The 19284-nt window shown below is 41.9% G+C and overlaps 1 protein-coding gene across 2 annotated transcripts; it reads right to left on the bottom strand.

Moving 5' to 3' along the window:
• Positions 1-401: 401 nt before the first annotated feature.
• Positions 402-18990, bottom strand: MAL2 (mal, T cell differentiation protein 2). 2 transcript variants are annotated; one of them, XM_073330272.2, is made up of 5 exons: positions 18572-18990; positions 15338-15508; positions 8464-8520; positions 5019-5168; positions 402-2777 (listed from the first exon to the last, which is right to left on the bottom strand). In XM_073330272.2, the coding sequence occupies exons 1-5, from the start codon at positions 18701-18703 to the stop codon at positions 2706-2708; spliced, it is 582 nt and encodes a 193-aa protein (XP_073186373.1). In that variant the 5' UTR covers positions 18704-18990; the 3' UTR covers positions 402-2705. The 2 variants fall into 2 exon arrangements, with proteins under 2 accessions (XP_073186373.1, XP_073186371.1); XM_073330270.2 differs by lacking the exon at positions 8464-8520 and having other exon boundaries at positions 18572-18958.
• Between the last annotated feature and the right edge of the window lie 294 nt (positions 18991-19284).

The raw sequence follows: 19284 nt of genomic DNA on the forward strand, positions 1-19284 counted from the left end.
TTAGAGCAGGAGGGAAGAGTTTAGCCATTTCTCACTATGCTAAACAGGTTCTAATACCCCACACATTGCGGTGGTATGAGAACCTTCCACTGGTGCATTAAGGGACCTGACTAGCATCTGTCAAGTGTGGTTCTTTCCCACCATCACCATGTATATCTTCACTGTCCTCTCCCCCTAGAGTCACTGTCATCTTTCATACAATCCAAGGCTCACTGTTTCACCATTTTATTCTCTGTTCCACATTATACGGTTACAAGTGTGAATTTTGTGCAAGTACCCTCTCAAGAATTCTTATTCTTTTAATAAATCTAGCATCAATTTAATCAAATATCTGAGATTTCTATTCTTTGTACCAATATTCAACTGATGAAAATCTGTCAGTAACCACAGTATCAAATACACAGGAATAAAGTATTTAATGCAGCTGAGTGTAAGTCACTGTTATATCATGGGGAGAAATCCCTTACGTGTGTACACACCAGTGTAAAGATATTTTATACAATATGAAATCCAGTGTTTTGTTTTGTGCCATATTGCATGAGACAAAATTTAAAATCACAATACAGGTTAGATGAGAGTAAAGAGTTGAAGATTCAGCCAGTGCAAAGAGGGAGGAAGATAGACATTTTCAAAAAATGAAATGTATCAAATCAACTTATTACAATAGTTCTGGAGAGTTAAATGACTCAGGGCATTGAGAAGGTGCCATTCATTTCCAGTTAATTGATATGAAATTGGCCCAGGCCACTACTGACAGTGATTTAGTTGCACATGTGAAATGAATTAGGCTCCCAGCAGAGATCCTCAGGTGTCTTCACTGCAACTGGCACCATTGTTGGCATGCTGAGACTGAGGCCATGTCTGTATTACAATGGCACAGCTACAGTGCTGAAGCTATAGTGTAGACCAGAGGAAGTCAATTTTTTTTATCAAGGTCCAAATTTCTTGGTCAAGGTATAGTCAAGGTCCAGATTCCAGAGAAAATAATAAAAAATAACAACAATAATGATAATAAGTAAATACAAATACTTTGCGATCTGTTCAAAAGCATCTGGTGATCTGGATTTGGCACACAGTCCGCCTATGACATAGATACTTCCTATATTGATGGAAGAGGGTTTTCCATTAATGTAGGTAATTCACCTCTTCAAGAGGTGGCAGCTAGTTTGACAGAAGAATTCTTCTTTTGACTTAGCTGAGTCTACAGTGGGGGTTAGGTCGACCTAACTATACTCCAGAGGGAGTGAATTTACAGCCCTGGGTGATGTAGCTAGACGAATCTAAGTTCTAGGTCTAGACCAGGCCTGAGTAGACAAGAACGTGTACTGCCCTGTCCACTTGCAAGTGATCTCTACAGAACAAATGCAAGGAGGGCATTGTAAGGAAGCTTACATTGTTGCTTTTCTATTGATGACAAGGGGTCTTCGGTCTCTGAGGTTAACAATTTGGCACTTTTGCAAGAACTAAAGATATTAATTTTTTTAAAAAATCTGCTAAATAGTGATAATGGGGGAGGGAAGTGATACGGTATAACTCATTTGTTAAGTTGAGTTTGGTGCATTTGTACCTCATGTATTTCATTACATAACTGGGACATTCAAAGCAAACTTGATCAGACTTCCGCATTCGTGCAAAAGCATCTTCCTGGGTGGATCCTTATGCTCCAATGGTGTCCCACTGACTTCAGCAAGACTCTGCAGAGGCATAAGGATCTTCCCATGTAAAGATTCCTTTGCAAGATTGGGACTTTAGGATGCAACAAATAAACCACTGCAAAAATTTAGATCAGAGAGAATTCAACATTCTGTAATACTCCATTCAAACAACATTGACTCATACAGTAAACAACACAAATGCAGCACATGAAGTAAAAACTGTACCCACAACAAGGTGAAACAGTGCAAATACTTTGTTTTAAACCAAAACATACCACAGATATACACAACACAAATGCACTGTTTACATTTTGCAATATAAATAGACTTGACAGAACTAAATCTGTGAATATAGGAAACTACAGAACAATAGTACTAAACAATTTGTATTTACTAGGGAATACAACACAATTATAGAAAAGATCAGACCATCACTGCCAGAAATGGCTGTAAAGTATTTCACAAGATTATACTGGAAGGAAACTAAAATAGTTTTTCTTTAAGTTTTGCTTTTAAAAATATTAAGGCAATCTCACAAAAGTCAAGCTAGGCCCTCACCCTGCAAGGAGCACTGTGTGGCAGATGCTTGAATATGTGCAGAGACCCAGGATTCTGCCTACTTGGAGCTTATTGCAGGAGTGGGGCTTTTAATAATAATTAACCATAAGCATTGCAACTTGTAGCTTTTAGCTACCTTTGCATATAACATTTGTTTACCTTCCACTTCCTCCCTCCTAATTGTTTAGCACCAAAATTCAGTTTTCTGCTAATGATGCATCTATTTCTCACTAAACTGTATAATACAATATAGATAGTAGAATAATGCTTCTAATTAGCATATAATAAAAGTAAAAAACAATCACAGATTATTTCAGTTAAAGTAATTCTGATATGAGCTTATCTGCATTTTTAACATTTTTAAAATAGAGTTTATACATAAAAACCTTTTGGAATTCCGTTACAGTTTGAAAGACAAGTGGCATTTAATTTGATCTTATACACAATTACACAAACTAAACTAGAATGCTGAACCATTAACCTCTTCAGGTGCTATAGTTTCCATCTTCTTAAAGCAAGGGCTGTGCTACAACCATAACAAATGGTTGTTGCAAAGGCAAAAATCTGCAGAAGAAAGCGAGATGAATCACATATGAGATTTCTATTACTGCTCTTCAACTTTTCCCACAACCACATTTTACAAGGAAGCTTCAGAATCCCCCCCCCCAGTTAGCCAGAAAGCCATGATGAAGATTGGTTGTGACCCCCTGAGACCCTATCATGATCCTCAGGTTGAGAACCTATGTGCTATTGCTTTGACAACATTTTGTCAAAAGCATCAAATCCTGACATCACTTTGCTACTTTGTAACTAAAGTAGGTCTTTTACCTAGGTCCTGGTGCAACCCTCTTAAATACTTATTTTTATACCTTGTAATCAAGTTTCTTCTCATTATCAAGGATGAACACAGTCATTTGGCTTTTGTTTCTACTAGTATTTAATTTCATTCGTCTCCAAATTAATGCATCTGACTCCAGCAAACATAAACTGAGGAGAAAGCTACCACTAAAACAATATGGTATCAACATTTATTATTTACTTGTGGAAATGGGCACTTTTTTTTTTTTTTTGATCACTAAAGATAATCAGCCACTGGAATAGGTTACCAAGGGATGTTGTAAAGTTTCTAGCACTTATGGTCTTTAAATAAGGACCGGATGGATGTCTTTCTGTAAGATGTGTGCTAGCTTAATCGCAAGTTGTTTTGCTGGAGGAATCGTAAGGTGAAATCTATGTTTGTGTTCATCCTAGAAATTATACTAGATGGTTCTATGAATGCATTTGTGAAGAACTAGGGAGGATGGAAACTAGGAGGGATTTATTTATTAAATTGAAACACTTTCTGATGTGTTCCAGGTCAGAATGATGGAGACCTGCCTCTCCCTCTCTCTCCTGGGAGTCACTTAGATTATTACATCCTACCCATACTAAACATGCTTTGAGTGAGATAATGAATGTTTGGAAAACAGATGCTAATAATCGCTGGGACTATTACTTTTTTAAAAAGAACCTACACACATGCCTTCATCTAAACAGCTGGAAGGTCATTGTCTTGACAGCAGCTATTTAGCAAGACTTTAATTTTTCTGTTTTCTCTATGCAGTCTTTAACATTTTCTTGGTTAATGGCAGCAAAAATGAACATGTGACAAGATGATAATTATTTTCAGACATACTTGGGGAACAGCTGTGAAGGAGCTAGGGATCAGAGCTCTTCTGTTTGGCTCTTCTTCCCCACATCCCATCAGCACTGTGTGGGGCCTAGAGACTGGAGCTTCTTCCCCACGTACAGCCGGAACAGCCCAATGGGGAGCTTCACAATACCCCCCAACCCACTACAGCTCAGCAGAACTATGAGAAAGGCAGGAATTCTGCATACTAGGTGGAACTTTGCATCACACAAGCATTACAGCAGTGCTCTAGGAGCTACACTGGCTCCTCATAAGTTACTGGGTAGAATTCAGGAAGCTGACCTATTAAACAGACCTGACCGATTTGGGACATGGTTAATCTCTATTCCCAGGCCATACTGCCACAGCTAGGATCAGCTGGAGCTGCCTTGTTATAACTGGGAGGATGCTGCTTGTAGAGGAATCTCAATGAGCTTCCTAGACTTTGAAACTAATTCTTCACATCAAGACCCACTGCAGCCTGCATCTGTCAAGCTGCAAAGCTCCGTAATTTTTTTTGTCTTTCAGAGAGGATGGGCTGAGCACTGGAACAATTTATTTGTTTTATCTTCATATCAGCTGGTAAATAGTTATGTCTAGGTGGGTTGAGCATCCTTTATCATTTTTGTCTTGTGTATTTTAATTTTTGTGATGGACACCTATAGAGGTTTTTAATAAGCTTAAATAAATGTATATGATCCTATGATCTAAACAAGACACTGTTAGAAGGCGTAAAAACTAAGAACAGTACTTCCAATCCCTTGTGCTAAACCCATTGGCACACATCTATGGAAAAGGCAGCATTGTTCAAATGCAAAGGAAAACACCTAATAATTGAGCCTTCACTTCCACCGACTAGTATGCCTCACTCTAAATGTTCCCTTATGATCATATATAAAGAACACTATTCTGTAGTGCAGCAAATACCTACCACACAGTAACAACTTATTGGGGCGGGAGAGAAATAAAAAAAATTAAATTATCAATATGTGAATATTCGGTGCTGTGTAACACACAAAAACAGACAGTCCCTTCCCCGAAAAGTTTACATTCCAGTTAGCCATTAGATTGGTTGGGTAGCTAAAAAGGGTTAAAACAGACTTCCATCTCTTGATGTATATCTATGAAATACTTACTGAGGCTGCTATGCTTATGTTATAGTCTTGATCGCTTAGCAACACGGTGGCATTTGATGGACATCGATAATTATGCAGAGATGTTGTTGCTGCTTGCAATAAAAAGGCTCCAAAATAAAAGACAAAAGTAGCCGCATGGAAAAGAAAATCCTGAAAAGAAAGTGACAGAATTAGGCTATGTTGTAACTGATTGGATATGTGCATTCTTCTTAACCAATCTCTAAGTTTCAGTGCAAACAAAATGCAAACAAAAAGCAAGCTTAGAGGTGCCATATAGAAGACTTTCAGATCATTCACCTAAAATTAATGTCATCAGAGTGCAGCCATATCACAATGCAACACATCATAGTAAGAAACTTTTTAATCTTTATATCCTAAAAAAGTACACAAGGTGATACTACTCAGTTATGTTACTGTAGAATATTAAAAACAAAAACAACAAAACCCACACCTTTAAAATAAATACTGTATAGCTTGACCTCTTAAGTGATCTACGTCAGCAATTATGTTGCCATGTTTTAAGTCACATTTGCAATAACGGCTATAATAACCCAGCAACTTTGTTACTAAAAAAGCAACAAGAACCACTATTTAAAAGTAGTATGATGCATACCATATTTAGAGTAAAACACAAAGCATATCCTATTACTCTTCTCTCATGCACACTATATTGTGCACATTTGTGTATACAAACATTTGCTATTTACATTCATTTAAAGAGGTGTATTAAGTGTTAGTTTTAATTTCTCTCTCCTGAGTCCTGTACATTTCAGCTCCAGTCACTAAGAGTCTGACTTTCCAAGCTGAGGGAATACAATAAAGCTTTTAAAACCTCCCTAAAATATTTCTGTTTCTATTCTGTAAAACACAGTGTACAGAATCAGGGTGGATTTGATTTAAATCGCATTGATTTAAATCACTGGTCAGGAAGACTCAATTTAATCATGAATTTCTACATAAAAGTGCATTCTTTTTGCTTGTTATAACCTTAATACATATTCTTCACAATTCAGAGATCAATGTAGGTTTCATTTTTAGAAGGTACACACTATACATTTTTAAGTGATTTATTTTGAAAACTTTTCAGACTAGTTTTACAGCTGTATCAGAAAATGAATGATTGTTTAGTTATTTCATTTACCAAAGGTAACTGAAGCAGGTATTTATGAAGTCAGTGGGAGGTGAACTATCTCCAGTTCAACAGGTTAATCATTAATATTTGGAGGATTTTCTTGCCATGCTGTATTAGGAGGAGAACATCACCAGACAGACATTTAAATTGTTTTATTTAACTAAAACAACAATGTTCTGTATTCTGGATTTTTTTCTTCAACATCAAATATATAATATTTTAACAAAACAAGCATATGACTTTTTGAAATTTAGTTAAACATTCAAGTTTTTTAAAATCAGGTTTGTTTTTGTTAAGATTTTTAACTAAAATAGTTAAATGAAATATTTAAAAAACCAACAACAAAAATTAAATTGACTGTGTCAGCAAGGTCAACATGAGAAACTTAAAATATTGGCTTCTGCAGCTAACTCAGTCACCTTCACCTTCATTTTCCTGTTTGTTCATAATCTGGAAAAGAAAAACAAGCTTTCCTGCTTTTTCAGGTCCCAAACGATTTCTCAGTTTGGAATGAATTAGTCCAAAGGAAGAAAATATTCTTTCTATACCGGCAGAAGAAGCTACTGCTGTTAAAAGTGAGATTATCGGTTCAACAGTCTCTGAATCCAAGTGTTTAAGTGATGTCCTCCAGTTCACTGCTGTGACTTTCTTTAAAACATCATCAGCAAACATATATTTCTCGAACGGTTCACCCTTAGCTCTGAAGTTTATTATAGTTGGCATTATGGAGGGATGATTGCTGGATGTCCATGTCATAGCCAGCTCTTCTTCAGCAGTTAAGGTTTGACCCTGGTACCAAGTATTGAGAATATTTGCAAGAAAATGAGCTGAACATAGTGCTTGTCTCATTCATTTTTTTAAATGCTTGTAATTTAACTCTGTCATTGCATATTTTCCTTTTAAGATCTTACTCAGTTCCTTCCAAATTTCAACAGCGTCAGCAATAAACAGCTATTTCCCTGCATTTTGTTCAAGGCTACGGAAATAGGCTTCAGGGTACTCAGCATGTGTTCAGCATTTCTCTTAAGCCCAATGTTGAGAACTTTGGCTGTGACAGTGCCATCTATTTTTTCACGATTTTGTTCATAAACTGTCATCAGATTAGGCCAGTTCTTGATTCAGTGCTCAAAACAGTCCACTACTGAGTTCCATCACACGTCTTGTGGGAGGGTTAGCTTGGTTCCTCCCACTTTTTTCAGAGCAGCTGCTGCAAAGTGGTTGTTACAGAAGTATTTTGCAATTTCAACATCATTAGGTTTTATTTCTGGAACACTGAAGTCTTTGGCCAGGAGGTGCATCAAATGAGCACTGCAACCGTATGCTATTAGCTTGGGAACTCTCTTCACTTTCTTCTAAATAATTTCTTCTCATCTTGGACACATTTGCAGCATTGTCTGTGGCCAAGCTGCGTACTAGACATCTGAATTTTTTTTCCACAGTTTGTTATAGCTTTTTCCGCTACTTCTTGTAAGTATTCTGCTGTGTGAGCATTTCCTGATGTATCAATTGTTTCTGTAAGGAAGACATTCCCTTCTTCTGTTGTCACAAAAGCACATACAACAGAACCATTGTGCACATTGCTCCACCCATTAAGACTCAGGTTAACAATTTTACCCTCTAGACCATTCACACACTGCTCAATTTCTCTTTCATACACTTTATCCACAATTTGCCTATGACATCTGCTCTGTTGGGTGGACTGTATCCTGGTCTTAATGACTGAACCATGTTAATGAAGCGTGGGTTCTCAATTGTACGGAAAGGAGAGTCTGTTGCATAAACAAACAGAGCAATTTTTTCATCAATTACCTCTTTTTGTAATCTGCTGGTTCTTATCACAAACTTATATATGGTTGTTTCTGGATGATGGAGATTTTTATTTATTTATTGTTTTTGCTACCATGGCTATGTGACATACATGATGTGACTGAAACACGATCATTGGCAGATAACTCTGAAACTATAGAAAATGATGGTGATCTTGAAGGTGGATAGTCTTCAGAATCCTTTATGTTGAAGATGGATTCTCCTAAACAAAATAAGTCAATGCAGTTATTTAATTATTATTACCATACTGCTCATTTAGTATTACTCACTGCATTCACTGACACCTGGTACTACTTTAAAGGTGAAATTGTAAAGGGAAGATCTGCCTATTTCAGCTATTTATTTTTTATCAGAACTGCATCTAAAATGATAGTACCATAGAGTAACAACTATATTTTTTGCTCAAACATGAGAATTCAAGAACAGTCCAGAAGGAAGTACAGGCAGTCCTTAAGAAAGAAGTATGAAATAAAAATATTTACCAACCTGAAGATCCTGCATGTTCAGACATGTTCCTTTCGTCATCTTCAATGCAGCTTCCTCCTGAGAAGGAACACTTCTCATGATGTTGTTTCATTTGGGCAACCAGGCTTTGTATTTCTTTGTGGCACTGTTTGCATTTTGCACGCGTGCCTGTCTTACCCACGGAGAGAGGAACTTCATTAAAATATTCCCAAACTGGGTCTCTTTTACGGCCTGCTGCCATTATAAGTTTTCCCTTCTAGTGAGCGAATGGTATTGGTAGATCTCAAATCAATGAAGGCTACACTCAGAAAGACCTCAAGACTTCTGGAATATGCTGCTCAAACAGTCTCACTTTTGTTTCTACTGCCTATCCCTCCCTTCTCACATTTATCTCCAGACTCCTTCCTGTCCAAATCTATTCCGCGTCCAACAATCTTCTAGTCATTGAACTTTTTGAAACTTTCCACTTTTAGAGAGAGGTAAGGGATTGACTCTGTGTACACAAATTTGCAGAGGGACAATAAGGTTCAGGTCTGTTATTTCTCACCTCTATATATTATTTATTTAAAACCGTTTTTGCTGTTAACAAGCATGTTATCTCTGGAGACACAGATCCACAGTTTGAGAACAGCAAAACTAAGCATCTCTCATGGTATCTTCTAGACTGAGCACTGAGTCCGATTGGGTAGATAGAAAGATTAACCTAAATAATCTATACAGAAGCCTCTGGAACCCCATAAGATTGGGTCCCTAATCCATGAACTATTGGAACTCATTTACAAAACTTTTCTTAAACATTACATGAATATATTGTCTCATACTATAGAATTAGAATGTATAATCCCTATTCCATGATGCCCAAATAAATCTGTTATCTTTAAGGTGCCACCGGACTCCTCATTGTTTTTGTGGATACAGACAAACATGACTACCCCTCTGTAGTAGTACACAGAAGAGATATTTTCAAAAGAGAACCTGTCATTTTCCTCCATCCAGATGCCAAACACTCTAACTTCCCTGGCAATAGTTACAGTGAAGATATGTATCAACAGTAAGGTTCTATCTGGGACATGACGTCTGTGATCCAAAACCTAACTGTTTACTGTTCGGGTTTTTAAATAAAAAAGCATGGTGCCCAATACTCCACTGCTTTACACTCTGCATAATCACTTAAGTCTTGTGCAAAGTGTGTGTAAAATACCACCAGATCAGAAGGGAATGGTAGCTTACACCTAGTTTGTGCAGATGTAAATGGCTACACAATATGTAGGGCAGTAGAGAATAAAGTCTATGGTCTTTGCACTAACATCTGGTTCAGTATAGAGCAGGGAAGGGCCGGTGCAACCACTAGGCGAACTAGGCGGTCGCCTAGGGTGCCAAGCGGTTGGGGGCGGCCAAAAGCGCGCTGTCATAAATATAAAGGGAAGGGTAAACACCTTTAAAACCCCTCTTGGCCAGAGGAAAAACCCTTTCAACTGCAAAGGGTTAAGAAGCTAGGATAACCTCGCTGGCATCTGACCAAAATGACCAATGAGGAGACAAGATACTTTCAAAAGCTGGGGGGAGGGAGAAAAAAAGCCTCTCTCTCGGTCTGTGTGATGCTTTTGCCGGGGACAGAACAGGAATGGAGTCTTAGAATTTAGTAAGTAATCTAGCTAGATATGCGTTAGATTCTGATTTCTTTAAATGGCTGAGAAAATAAGCTGTGCTGAATGGAATGGATATTCCTGTTTTTGTGTCTTTTTGTAACTTAAGGTTTTGCCTAGAGGGATTCTCATGTTTTCAATCTAATTACCCTCTAAGGTATTTACCATCCTGATTTTACAGAGGTGATTCTTTTTACTTTTTCTTCTATTAAAATTCTTCTTTTAAGAAACTGATTGCTTTTCCATTGTTCTTAAGATCCAAGCGGTTGGGTCTGTGGTCACCTATGCAAATTGATGAGGATTTTTATCAAACCTTCTCCAAGAAAGGGGGTCTAACGTTTGGGAGGATTTTGGGGGGAAAGACGTTTCCAAATAGACTCTTTCCTAGTAATATACCGGTTAGACGTTTGGTGTGGCAGCGAAAGTCCAAGGACAAAAGGTAAAATAGTTTGTACCTTGGGGAAGTTTTAACCTAAGCTGGTAACCTCCTAAACTTACTTTTTTCATGAAGGTCCCCACATCTGTACCCTACAGTTCAGAGTGGGGAAGGAACCTAGACACGCGTTCTGGGGAGGCGGTGGAGCGGAGGTGAGCTGTGGCAGGGGGGCATGGGGAGGGCCGCCAGCAGCAACCGCCAGCAGAACCGCTCCCCGCCCCAGCTCACCTCTGCTCTGCCTCCTCCCCTGAGCACGCCGCCCCACTCTGCTTCTCTCCATCCCAGGCTTGCACGCCAAACAGCTGATTGGCGCTGCAAGCCTGGGAGGTGGGAGAAGCGGCAGCGTGCTCGGGAAGGAGGCGAAGCAGAGGTGAGCTGGGGTGGGGAGTTGCTGCACGCGGCTCCACGGGCCGAGGGGAGGGAGGGAGAGAGGGGGCAGGGGGGAGCTGCCGCGGGGGGGCGCCTCAGGGTGGAGGCCGCAGAGCTGCTGCAGGGCCGGGGGTAGGCAGGCACAAGGTGGAAGTTTTGCCTAGGGTGCTAAACATCCTTGCACTGGCCCTGGAGCAGGGGATCTCAAACTGGGGGTCGGGACCCTTCAGGGGGTCACAGGGTTATTACATGGGGGGGGGGGGTCACGAGCTGTCAGACTCCACCCCAAACCCAGCTATGCCTCCAGCATTTATAATGGTGTTCAATATATAAAAAAGTGTTTTTAATTTATAAGGGGGAGTCGCACTCAAAGGCTTGCTATGTGAAAGGGGTCACCAGTACAAAAGTTTAAGAACCACTCGGAGCAACACAACTTCCTTACTCATGCTGAGTTAGTGTCTTACTCCCATGAGTAATCACACTAGATTGAATAGGGGCAATGTAGGAAGTAAGGACTGTTCAGTGTAAAGGTTGGCAGAACCTTACCCTAAAAGTGCTACTAATTTGCATCCAGGAGAGTTAAGTTTGGAGGGTTTAAAAATGGTTTTAAACTATTTTTATTTTAAAATAAAAGATACTAGACTCTTCTTATAATTTTCCATTACAAACAATAATATTAAAATAATGTGCCAGGACTTTTCCCATTTTTGGCCTTATCAAACCACTAGCCTTAATTAGCCATTCTGAATTCCATGCCAAAGTTTAGTTTCTGCAGCATAAGAAATAATAAAAAAATCTTTTTCTTTAAACATTTTCCAATTTAAGTGTTACAACAAACAGCAACATGGTAGACTCTCTTTTAATTTAAAAATAAAAAAATGAGTTTATGTAACCAGGTTGAAAAAACTAGGTTTTTTTTTTTAAGTCACCACAGAATTTGCCATTTGCAGTAGATTTCAATGTAGACGTCATGGTATCTTGCTGAAAAAAATCTAGGTCCAGCATACTAAAGGACATATAAATTTAGCCAGCAGGTACTATGCTGAATTGTGGCCAAATGGTAATCATCTTTCGGTAATTAGTGATCTGGACTGGATTTTGAGCCAGTGAACTAGGTATAAAAGGTTCATATTCCATTTCTTTGACCTATTAGTCACGGGGAATTTTTAACAAAATCACAGGCAAACGTCATAGGCATGACTTCCACAGGTGTTGTGCACCCATTGCCATTTTGCTCACATAAGGGGCACTCTCTTTATCACAGAGTGGTGTCAAAATTCCCTATCCTACCAGAAATAAAAATAGCCAACAACAAGCATTTGATAGGGCAAAATCAATACTGTATAATGCACACTCACAAGGAGAGTTATAGGATGAATGTTTGTGTAGTACTTTGAACATTCAAAAAAGCACTATGGCTCCAGTCCAGCAAAGCATTTAATTATGTGCAGAACTTTGTCTGTGATTGGTTTCACTGAAACCAATGACACTATTCACTTGCTTAAAAGTAATGCACATGCTTTATGTGCTTTCCTGCATACTAACTGATGTGACTGCCACTGAACAACACTAACAACCCTCTGTGAAATTCCCTCCATTTCCCCAACATCTAGCTCACAATTCCTGGATCATGACTTTTATTTTGTGAATAAAGCATTAAAAAGTCATTAACTAGCTTAACCTGATTTGTGGTTTAATTCCATTTAAGAGTTGAAGTTGTACTTTGTTTGTATGTACAGTGAAACACTGGTGCTACAGTGCTAAAGTCTGTTTGGACAGAATCCAGAGTAGCACTGCTCATTACACAAGTTTAATCTTTCAAACACCAAATTTATGAAGTTCTATGACCTTTGATTCAAGATTTGCACAGATCTAGGGACTCTCACCACAGTTACTTGGATATCAAGGGATGCACAACCACGGATGTTTATACTGAAACATACAAATCTGGCTAAAAGCAGTATGATTGCCAGTAATAAAAATGAGCGACACAGAAGAAAGGTTATTTAACAAAGGTGGTGAGCAATTAGGCATAACTGCATTTAATACCATAAAGATTGCTAGTGACAGAGGATGTGGAAAAAGCTAATGTATTCAATGCTTTTTTTGCCTCTGTCTTCACGAACAAGGTCAGCTCCCAGACTACTGCACTGGGCAGCACAGCGTGGGGAGGAAGTGACCAGCCCTCTCGGAGACAGAAGTGGTTCAGAACTATTTAGAAAAGTTGGACGAACACAAGTCCATGGGGCCGGATGCGCTGCATCCGTGGGTGCTAAAGGAGTTGGTGGATGTGATTGCAGAGCCATTAGCCATTATCTTTGGAAACTCATGGCGATCGGAGGAGGTCCCGGACGACTGGAAAAAGGCGAATGTAGTGCCCATCTTTAAAAAGGGGAAGGAGGAGGATCCAGGGAACTACAGGCCAGTCAGCCTCACCTCAGTCCCTGGAAAAATCATGAAGCAGGTCCTCAAGGAATCAATTCTGAAGCACTTAGAGGACAGGAAAGTGATCAGGAACAGTCAGCATGGATTCATGCCTGACTAATCTAATTGCCTTCTATGACAAGATAACTGGCTCTGTGGATGAGGAGAAAGCAGTGGACGTTTTATTCCTTGACTTTAGCAAAGCTTTTGATACTGTCTCCCACAGTATTCTTGCCAGCAAGTTAAAGAAGTATCGACTGGATGAATGGACTATAAGATGGACAGAAAGCTGGCTAGATCGTCGGGCTCAACGGGTAGTGATCAATGGCTCCATGTCTAGTTGGCAGCCGGTATCAAGCAGAGTGCCCCAAGGGTGGGTCCTGGGGCCAGTTTTGTTCATTATCTTCATTAATGATCTGGACGATGGTGTGGAGTGCACCTTCAGCTAGTTTTCAGATGACACTAAACTGGGAGGACTGGTAGATATGCTGGAGGGTAGGGACAGGATACAGAGGGACCTAGACAAATTAGAGGATTGGGCCAAAAGAAATCTGATGAGGTTCAACAAGGACAAGTGCAGAGTCCTGTACTTAGGATGGAAGAATCCCATGCACTGCTACAGACTAGGGACTGAATGGCTCGGCAGCAGTTCTGCAGAAAAGGACCTAGGGGTTACAGGGGATGAGAAGCTGGATATGAGTCAACAGTGTGCCCTTGTTGCCAAGAAGGTTAACGGCATTTTGGGCTGTATAAGTGGGGGCACTGTCAGCAGATCAAGGGATGTGATTGTTCCCCTCTATTCGACATTGGTGAGGCCTCAACTGGAGTACTGTGTCCAGTTTTAGGCCCCACACTACAAGAAGGATGTGGAAAAACTGGAAAGCGTCCAGCGGACGGCAGCAAAAATGATTAGGGGACTGGAACACATGACTTATGAGGAGAGGCTGAGGGAACCGGGATTGTTTAGTCTCCAAGAGAGTGAGGGGGGATTTAATAGCTGCTTTCAGCTACCTGAAAGGGAGTTCCAAAGAGGATGGCTCTAGACTGTTCTCAGTGGTAGCAAACGATAGAACAAGGAGTAATGGTCTAAAGTTGCAGTGGGGGAGGCTAAGGTTGGATATTAGGAAAAACCTTTTCACTAGGAGGGTGGTGAAGCACTGGAATGCGTTACCTGGGGAGGTGGTGGAATCTCCTTTCTTTGAGGTTTTTCAGGTTAGGCTTATCAAAGCCCTGGCTGGGATGATTTAGCTGGGAATTGGTCCTGCTTTGAGCAGAGGGTTGGACTAGAGGACCTCCTGAGGTCCCTTCCAACCCTGATATTTTATGATTCTAAGGTCTGATTCTTTGTATATTTTCTCTGCTTGTTATTGCTCACTCAAAAAGCCTCACAATACAATAAAATAGAATGATACAGTATTGCATTTCACCACTTTTAGGCTGTTAGAAACTCCCCATTCTTAGCATACACCTCACAGGAACACATTTTTTAAGTAATAACACAGGAAAGCGCAAACTATAAGTCATTGAGGAATGCACTTGGTAACTTTCCAATAGTTTGAGATAGACACGTAACTTGCATAAAATGGATCGGATTACAGCTGTCTATTTTTTTAAAATATGGAGGTACAGCTTGTAAGGACTACTGGTTTCAGCATGTAAAGCTTCATCCTAACATGAGCAGAATCTTGCCATCTGATTGAATGAACACTGAGCACTGCATGCTGGGACCTGTAGTTCCACAGGCTGCACTATCAAATTAAAAGGAAAGGGCAGACAAGAGTCTCTGAAGAACTCTGAGCTATGTTTGTGCTGCAGGCCATGCTTTGGCCATTCATGATGTGAAGGCCAGGCACCTACCCTGGCATAATATTTAAGGACCTGATCCAAAGCTCATCAAAATGAATTAGAGTTTCTTCATTAACTTGAATGGGCTTTGGATCAGACCTCAAGAGTCTTACGAAGAGTAAGATCAATTTGTTTTTCTCATCCAATCATGACCCCCAAGGGAAAAAAAACTCACCATCTGGTTCCAGTCCACAGCCACTCTGTGTGTATAACTAAAAAGGAACACGCCCAGGAAGAGGATGGACAGAAAACAAGCCGTCACCGACACAAACATCACCCATCCCTGCAGTAGAGGCAGCGGAACTCGAGAGGCAGCTACCAAAATCCAGACAAGGGCTCCAAACAGCTGCAGGAAAAACCAAATCCATGATGAGAACGAAGGCTTAAAGCTGAATCTTGTCCAGCCCCCCTGGACTTGAACTAACCGTTTATTTATTTATTTTTTAAAGCTTTCAGGTGCAATTTTTTGGTACTGGGGTAAAATTTTCAAAAAATCCCCTTTTGAAAAGTGACTTAGCTACTCAGAAGGCTAAGTAATTGAGAATCAGTAAGACACAAGCTTGTAAAGCCTTTTTGAAAATGGGATTTAGGCTCTTAAATCACGTAAGTGCTTCTGAAGTTTCACCTGAAATCTGATTTTGAAGGAAATACAGGACAAGTGAAAACATTATCAAAATGCATTTATCCTAAAATATAAATAAATAAATCTGTATCTGTTGCAACTGGCATACCAAGGATGTAAATGAGATTGAAATCTAAATCTTATAGCCATATATAGTTTTGTTAGCTCCCAGCGGATACAGATATGAGATAATTATAAATGTATAAACCAAATTTATGGTTTAGACCCAAAAGAGTAAAAAGCAACAAGCAAAAGTAAAATATAAAAGACTAGCATAACTATGGTGGGCTGCTGAGTCATGAAAATCGGATAAATGAAGTATATTAGCCAAGTTCTTTTCACATTAAGAGCTATATAATTAGGAGCAGAATTTATTCCTACAAATTTAAGTTGCAGCACACTGATCTTCTCAATGAATGACTTCAACCATAAACACAGATCTCTATAAGAGTGATACTTGCTTCCTGAAATGTGTTCCTTTAATACAGGAAGCCTTAACTTGATTGAAATAGAACTCATCTATTAACTGAGCACTGCTCAAATTTATATTGAGTTACCATTTCCAGTTCAACCCTCCCAGAATTCAGAGTATAGATTTGGAGATAAAATTTTCACACTGCAAGAAGTACAACTTCAAAATAATGCCTGCCCAGTTTCTTTTGAACCTAGGACCCCAGACTCAATTTTCAGAAGAAATTGCCTGGAGTTGGAGTAAGTATAAAATGCAACCATATGTGGATAAAATGAGGCTGATGATGTAAAAATGCACTAGCAGCATGCATTCAGCATTCCCATGGATTAGTGTCATCAACCTTCAAGTTACTTTCAAGGGTTTCTCTTCAGGTTTTAGTTGTTGTGAGGAAGCAGGTTTTCTCCATCTTTATAGCACTGGAGACTCAGAACATTATTCAGAGAACAGACATGTAATGCATTGTAAGAGCACAAGCTTTTCTGTAACATCCCACGGCTGAGCCTGGCAGCAAGGTTACTCATTTAAACATCCACTGTGATCCTGAGCAGGCTCAATATCAGAGAAACACCAAGACTAAACTGAGAACGTCAGCACCTGTTACATAAGCTAGCAAATCCATCAAGCAGTTCATTTTTGGTCACTGCCGATCTGGGCTCCAGTCCTGACACTGGAGCCACACCAGCAGATCCGTGGACCAGTGTGGAGGCCATTGTGGAAAAAGTCAGGGCTGCATGTGGAGGGGAAGGCAGGCCCTATAGGGATCCATTTGAAAGATTGGAGCCCAGGTCAGTATTCAAATCTGTGACTGTAAGAAGAAAGACATTCCGGGTGAAATCCTGGAGTGATTGAAATCAGTGGGAGTTTGCCATTAACTTCAATGAGGCCAGCATTTCACCTCTAATCTGTTAGTAAAAAGAAAAGGAGGACTTGTGGCACCTTAGAGACTAACCAATTTATTTGAGCATAAGCTTTTGTGAGCTACAGCTCACTTAAGCTATTACCAGCAGGAGAGAGGGGTGGGAGGAGGTATTGTTTCATGGTCTCTGTGTATATAATGTCTTCTGCAGTTTCCACAGTATGCATCTGATGAAGTGAGCTGTAGCTCACGAAAGCTTATGCTCAAATAAATTGGTTACTCTTTAAGGTGCCACAAGTACTCCTTTTCTTTTTGCGAATACAGACTAACACGGCTGTTACTCTGAAACCTAATCTGTTAGTAATCATGATGCTGCTCCTGCAAACTCTTACCCTTGTCCTACATGAGTAGTCCCATTGAAGTCAAGGGGACTGGTCATGCCAGTAAGGTTAAGCATGCATGCTAGAGTTTGAGGGATCCTAAAAACAAGCACACTCTACAGGTTTACTTCCTTGGACTTCTGAATCTGATCTAAACGTGTGGAGGATCAAGATTGTCTTGATTAAAATAAAACAGTGTAAAATACATACACAATGTTCTGTGGCCTGCTGCCCCGTAAATCAAACGGAACAGGAGCCAAAAACACAGCTCTGAGTGGAAATCAGGAGAACAAACGCCTCCGGTGTTACTTCAGCACAGTGGTATGTTGCACAGGATCCCCCTTCTGGGGAAGCTCTGAGGTGGGAAAACGGGATTAAGCAAAATGGTGGTGCCCCCACCTCACACACATTCATTCCCCCCGCTGACTGTCCTTCCGCCCGCCCCTTGCATAAAGTCCAACGCTCCAGTTCTCCCGCAGCCTCCTTTGGGGGACAGCGCCTGGCAGGGGAATGCGGAGTCCGCTCTTGCTCTCCGGTTTCCTGCTCCTGGAGCAGAACCTCACGATGCTGCCACCACCCGCTCCGGCTGCTGCACCTTGACTACCTACAAAATGGCAGGTGAGCAGCGTGGGGGGCCGGTGGCAGGGCGGCGGTGCCGCCTGTTCGCAGCAGCCTGGGCTCCGGCACAGGGGGGGCGGGCAGGTGTGCACCGCCCGCCCCCGGTTCGGTATGCACGACACTGGCCCTGCTGCTCGGGGCACTTCACATCGCAACCCAGCGGCGGCGAGGCGCTGGGGGCTCGGCGCAACAAGTGCTGGGCCGCGGAGGAGGAAAGATTTGTTCGGGGTTTTGCTGGGGGAGGAGGAGCTGGTATTCAAGGCAGGAGCGAGTGGGAGCGGCGGGGAGTGCAGCACTAAGGGGGGGGGGGGAGAAGAGGGGACCGGAGAGGAGACCGCGGCTGAAGAGTGCGGCGATGGGGGGAAGAGAAGAGGGGACCGGGGCTGAAGGAAGGGGGGAGAGGGGAGCCCGTGCCCAGCAGCACTGCCCTCCCCGAGCAGCGCTCGGCCCGGGTCACTCACAATCTCCAGGCAGATGAAGACTCCCGAGTAGGTGCGCAGGATGTCCAAGCCGACGGGCAGCGTGATCCTGGGCGCGGGGAAGTAGGCGGCGGGGTTGGGGGGCGGCGGCATGGAGCCCCCACTGGCCGACATGCTGCCGCCGAGAGAGCCGAGCTCTGCTGGCCCTGACGCGGTCGCAGGTTGCGGGGAGGCTACGCCCAGAGCAGGTGCAGGAAGCGTGGGTGCAACACTCAAGCACGGAGACGGCCCCTGCGCCGGGCGCCGCCCAGTCCCCAGCCCGGGGGCTGCTTCACGCGCCGCCCGCCCCGCCTGGAAGCGGCAGGCCCGGTTCGCGAGGACGCCGCCAGCGACGCTGCCTGGCCCGGGGGCTTCAGGCAGCCACGGCCCCCTTTCTTCTGGCGACGAGCCCAGACTCGGCCCCCGGGGTGTTCCCAGCTCAGGGACACACACACACACACACACACGCGCGCGCGCCCTCCAACCCCTGGGGGTGATCCCAACTCAGGGGCAGACACCTTCCCCCTTCAATCCCCTGTCGCAGTTAGCTAGAGACAACCCCCCTCCCCGCCTGTAGCCCCCTGGGGTGTCCCCAAACTGCACTCAGGGCCAGAGCCCTTGCTGCAGGCCCCTACTCCTCCAGTTCCCGGGGGTTTTGCAATCTGAACCCAGGGCCAGACCCCTCCTGCAGTCAGATCACCAAAATCATGAGACTG

The sequence above is a fragment of the Lepidochelys kempii genome, chromosome 2, assembly GCF_965140285.1.
Source record: "Lepidochelys kempii isolate rLepKem1 chromosome 2, rLepKem1.hap1, whole genome shotgun sequence".
NCBI classification, from domain to species: Eukaryota; Metazoa; Chordata; order Testudines; family Cheloniidae; genus Lepidochelys; species Lepidochelys kempii.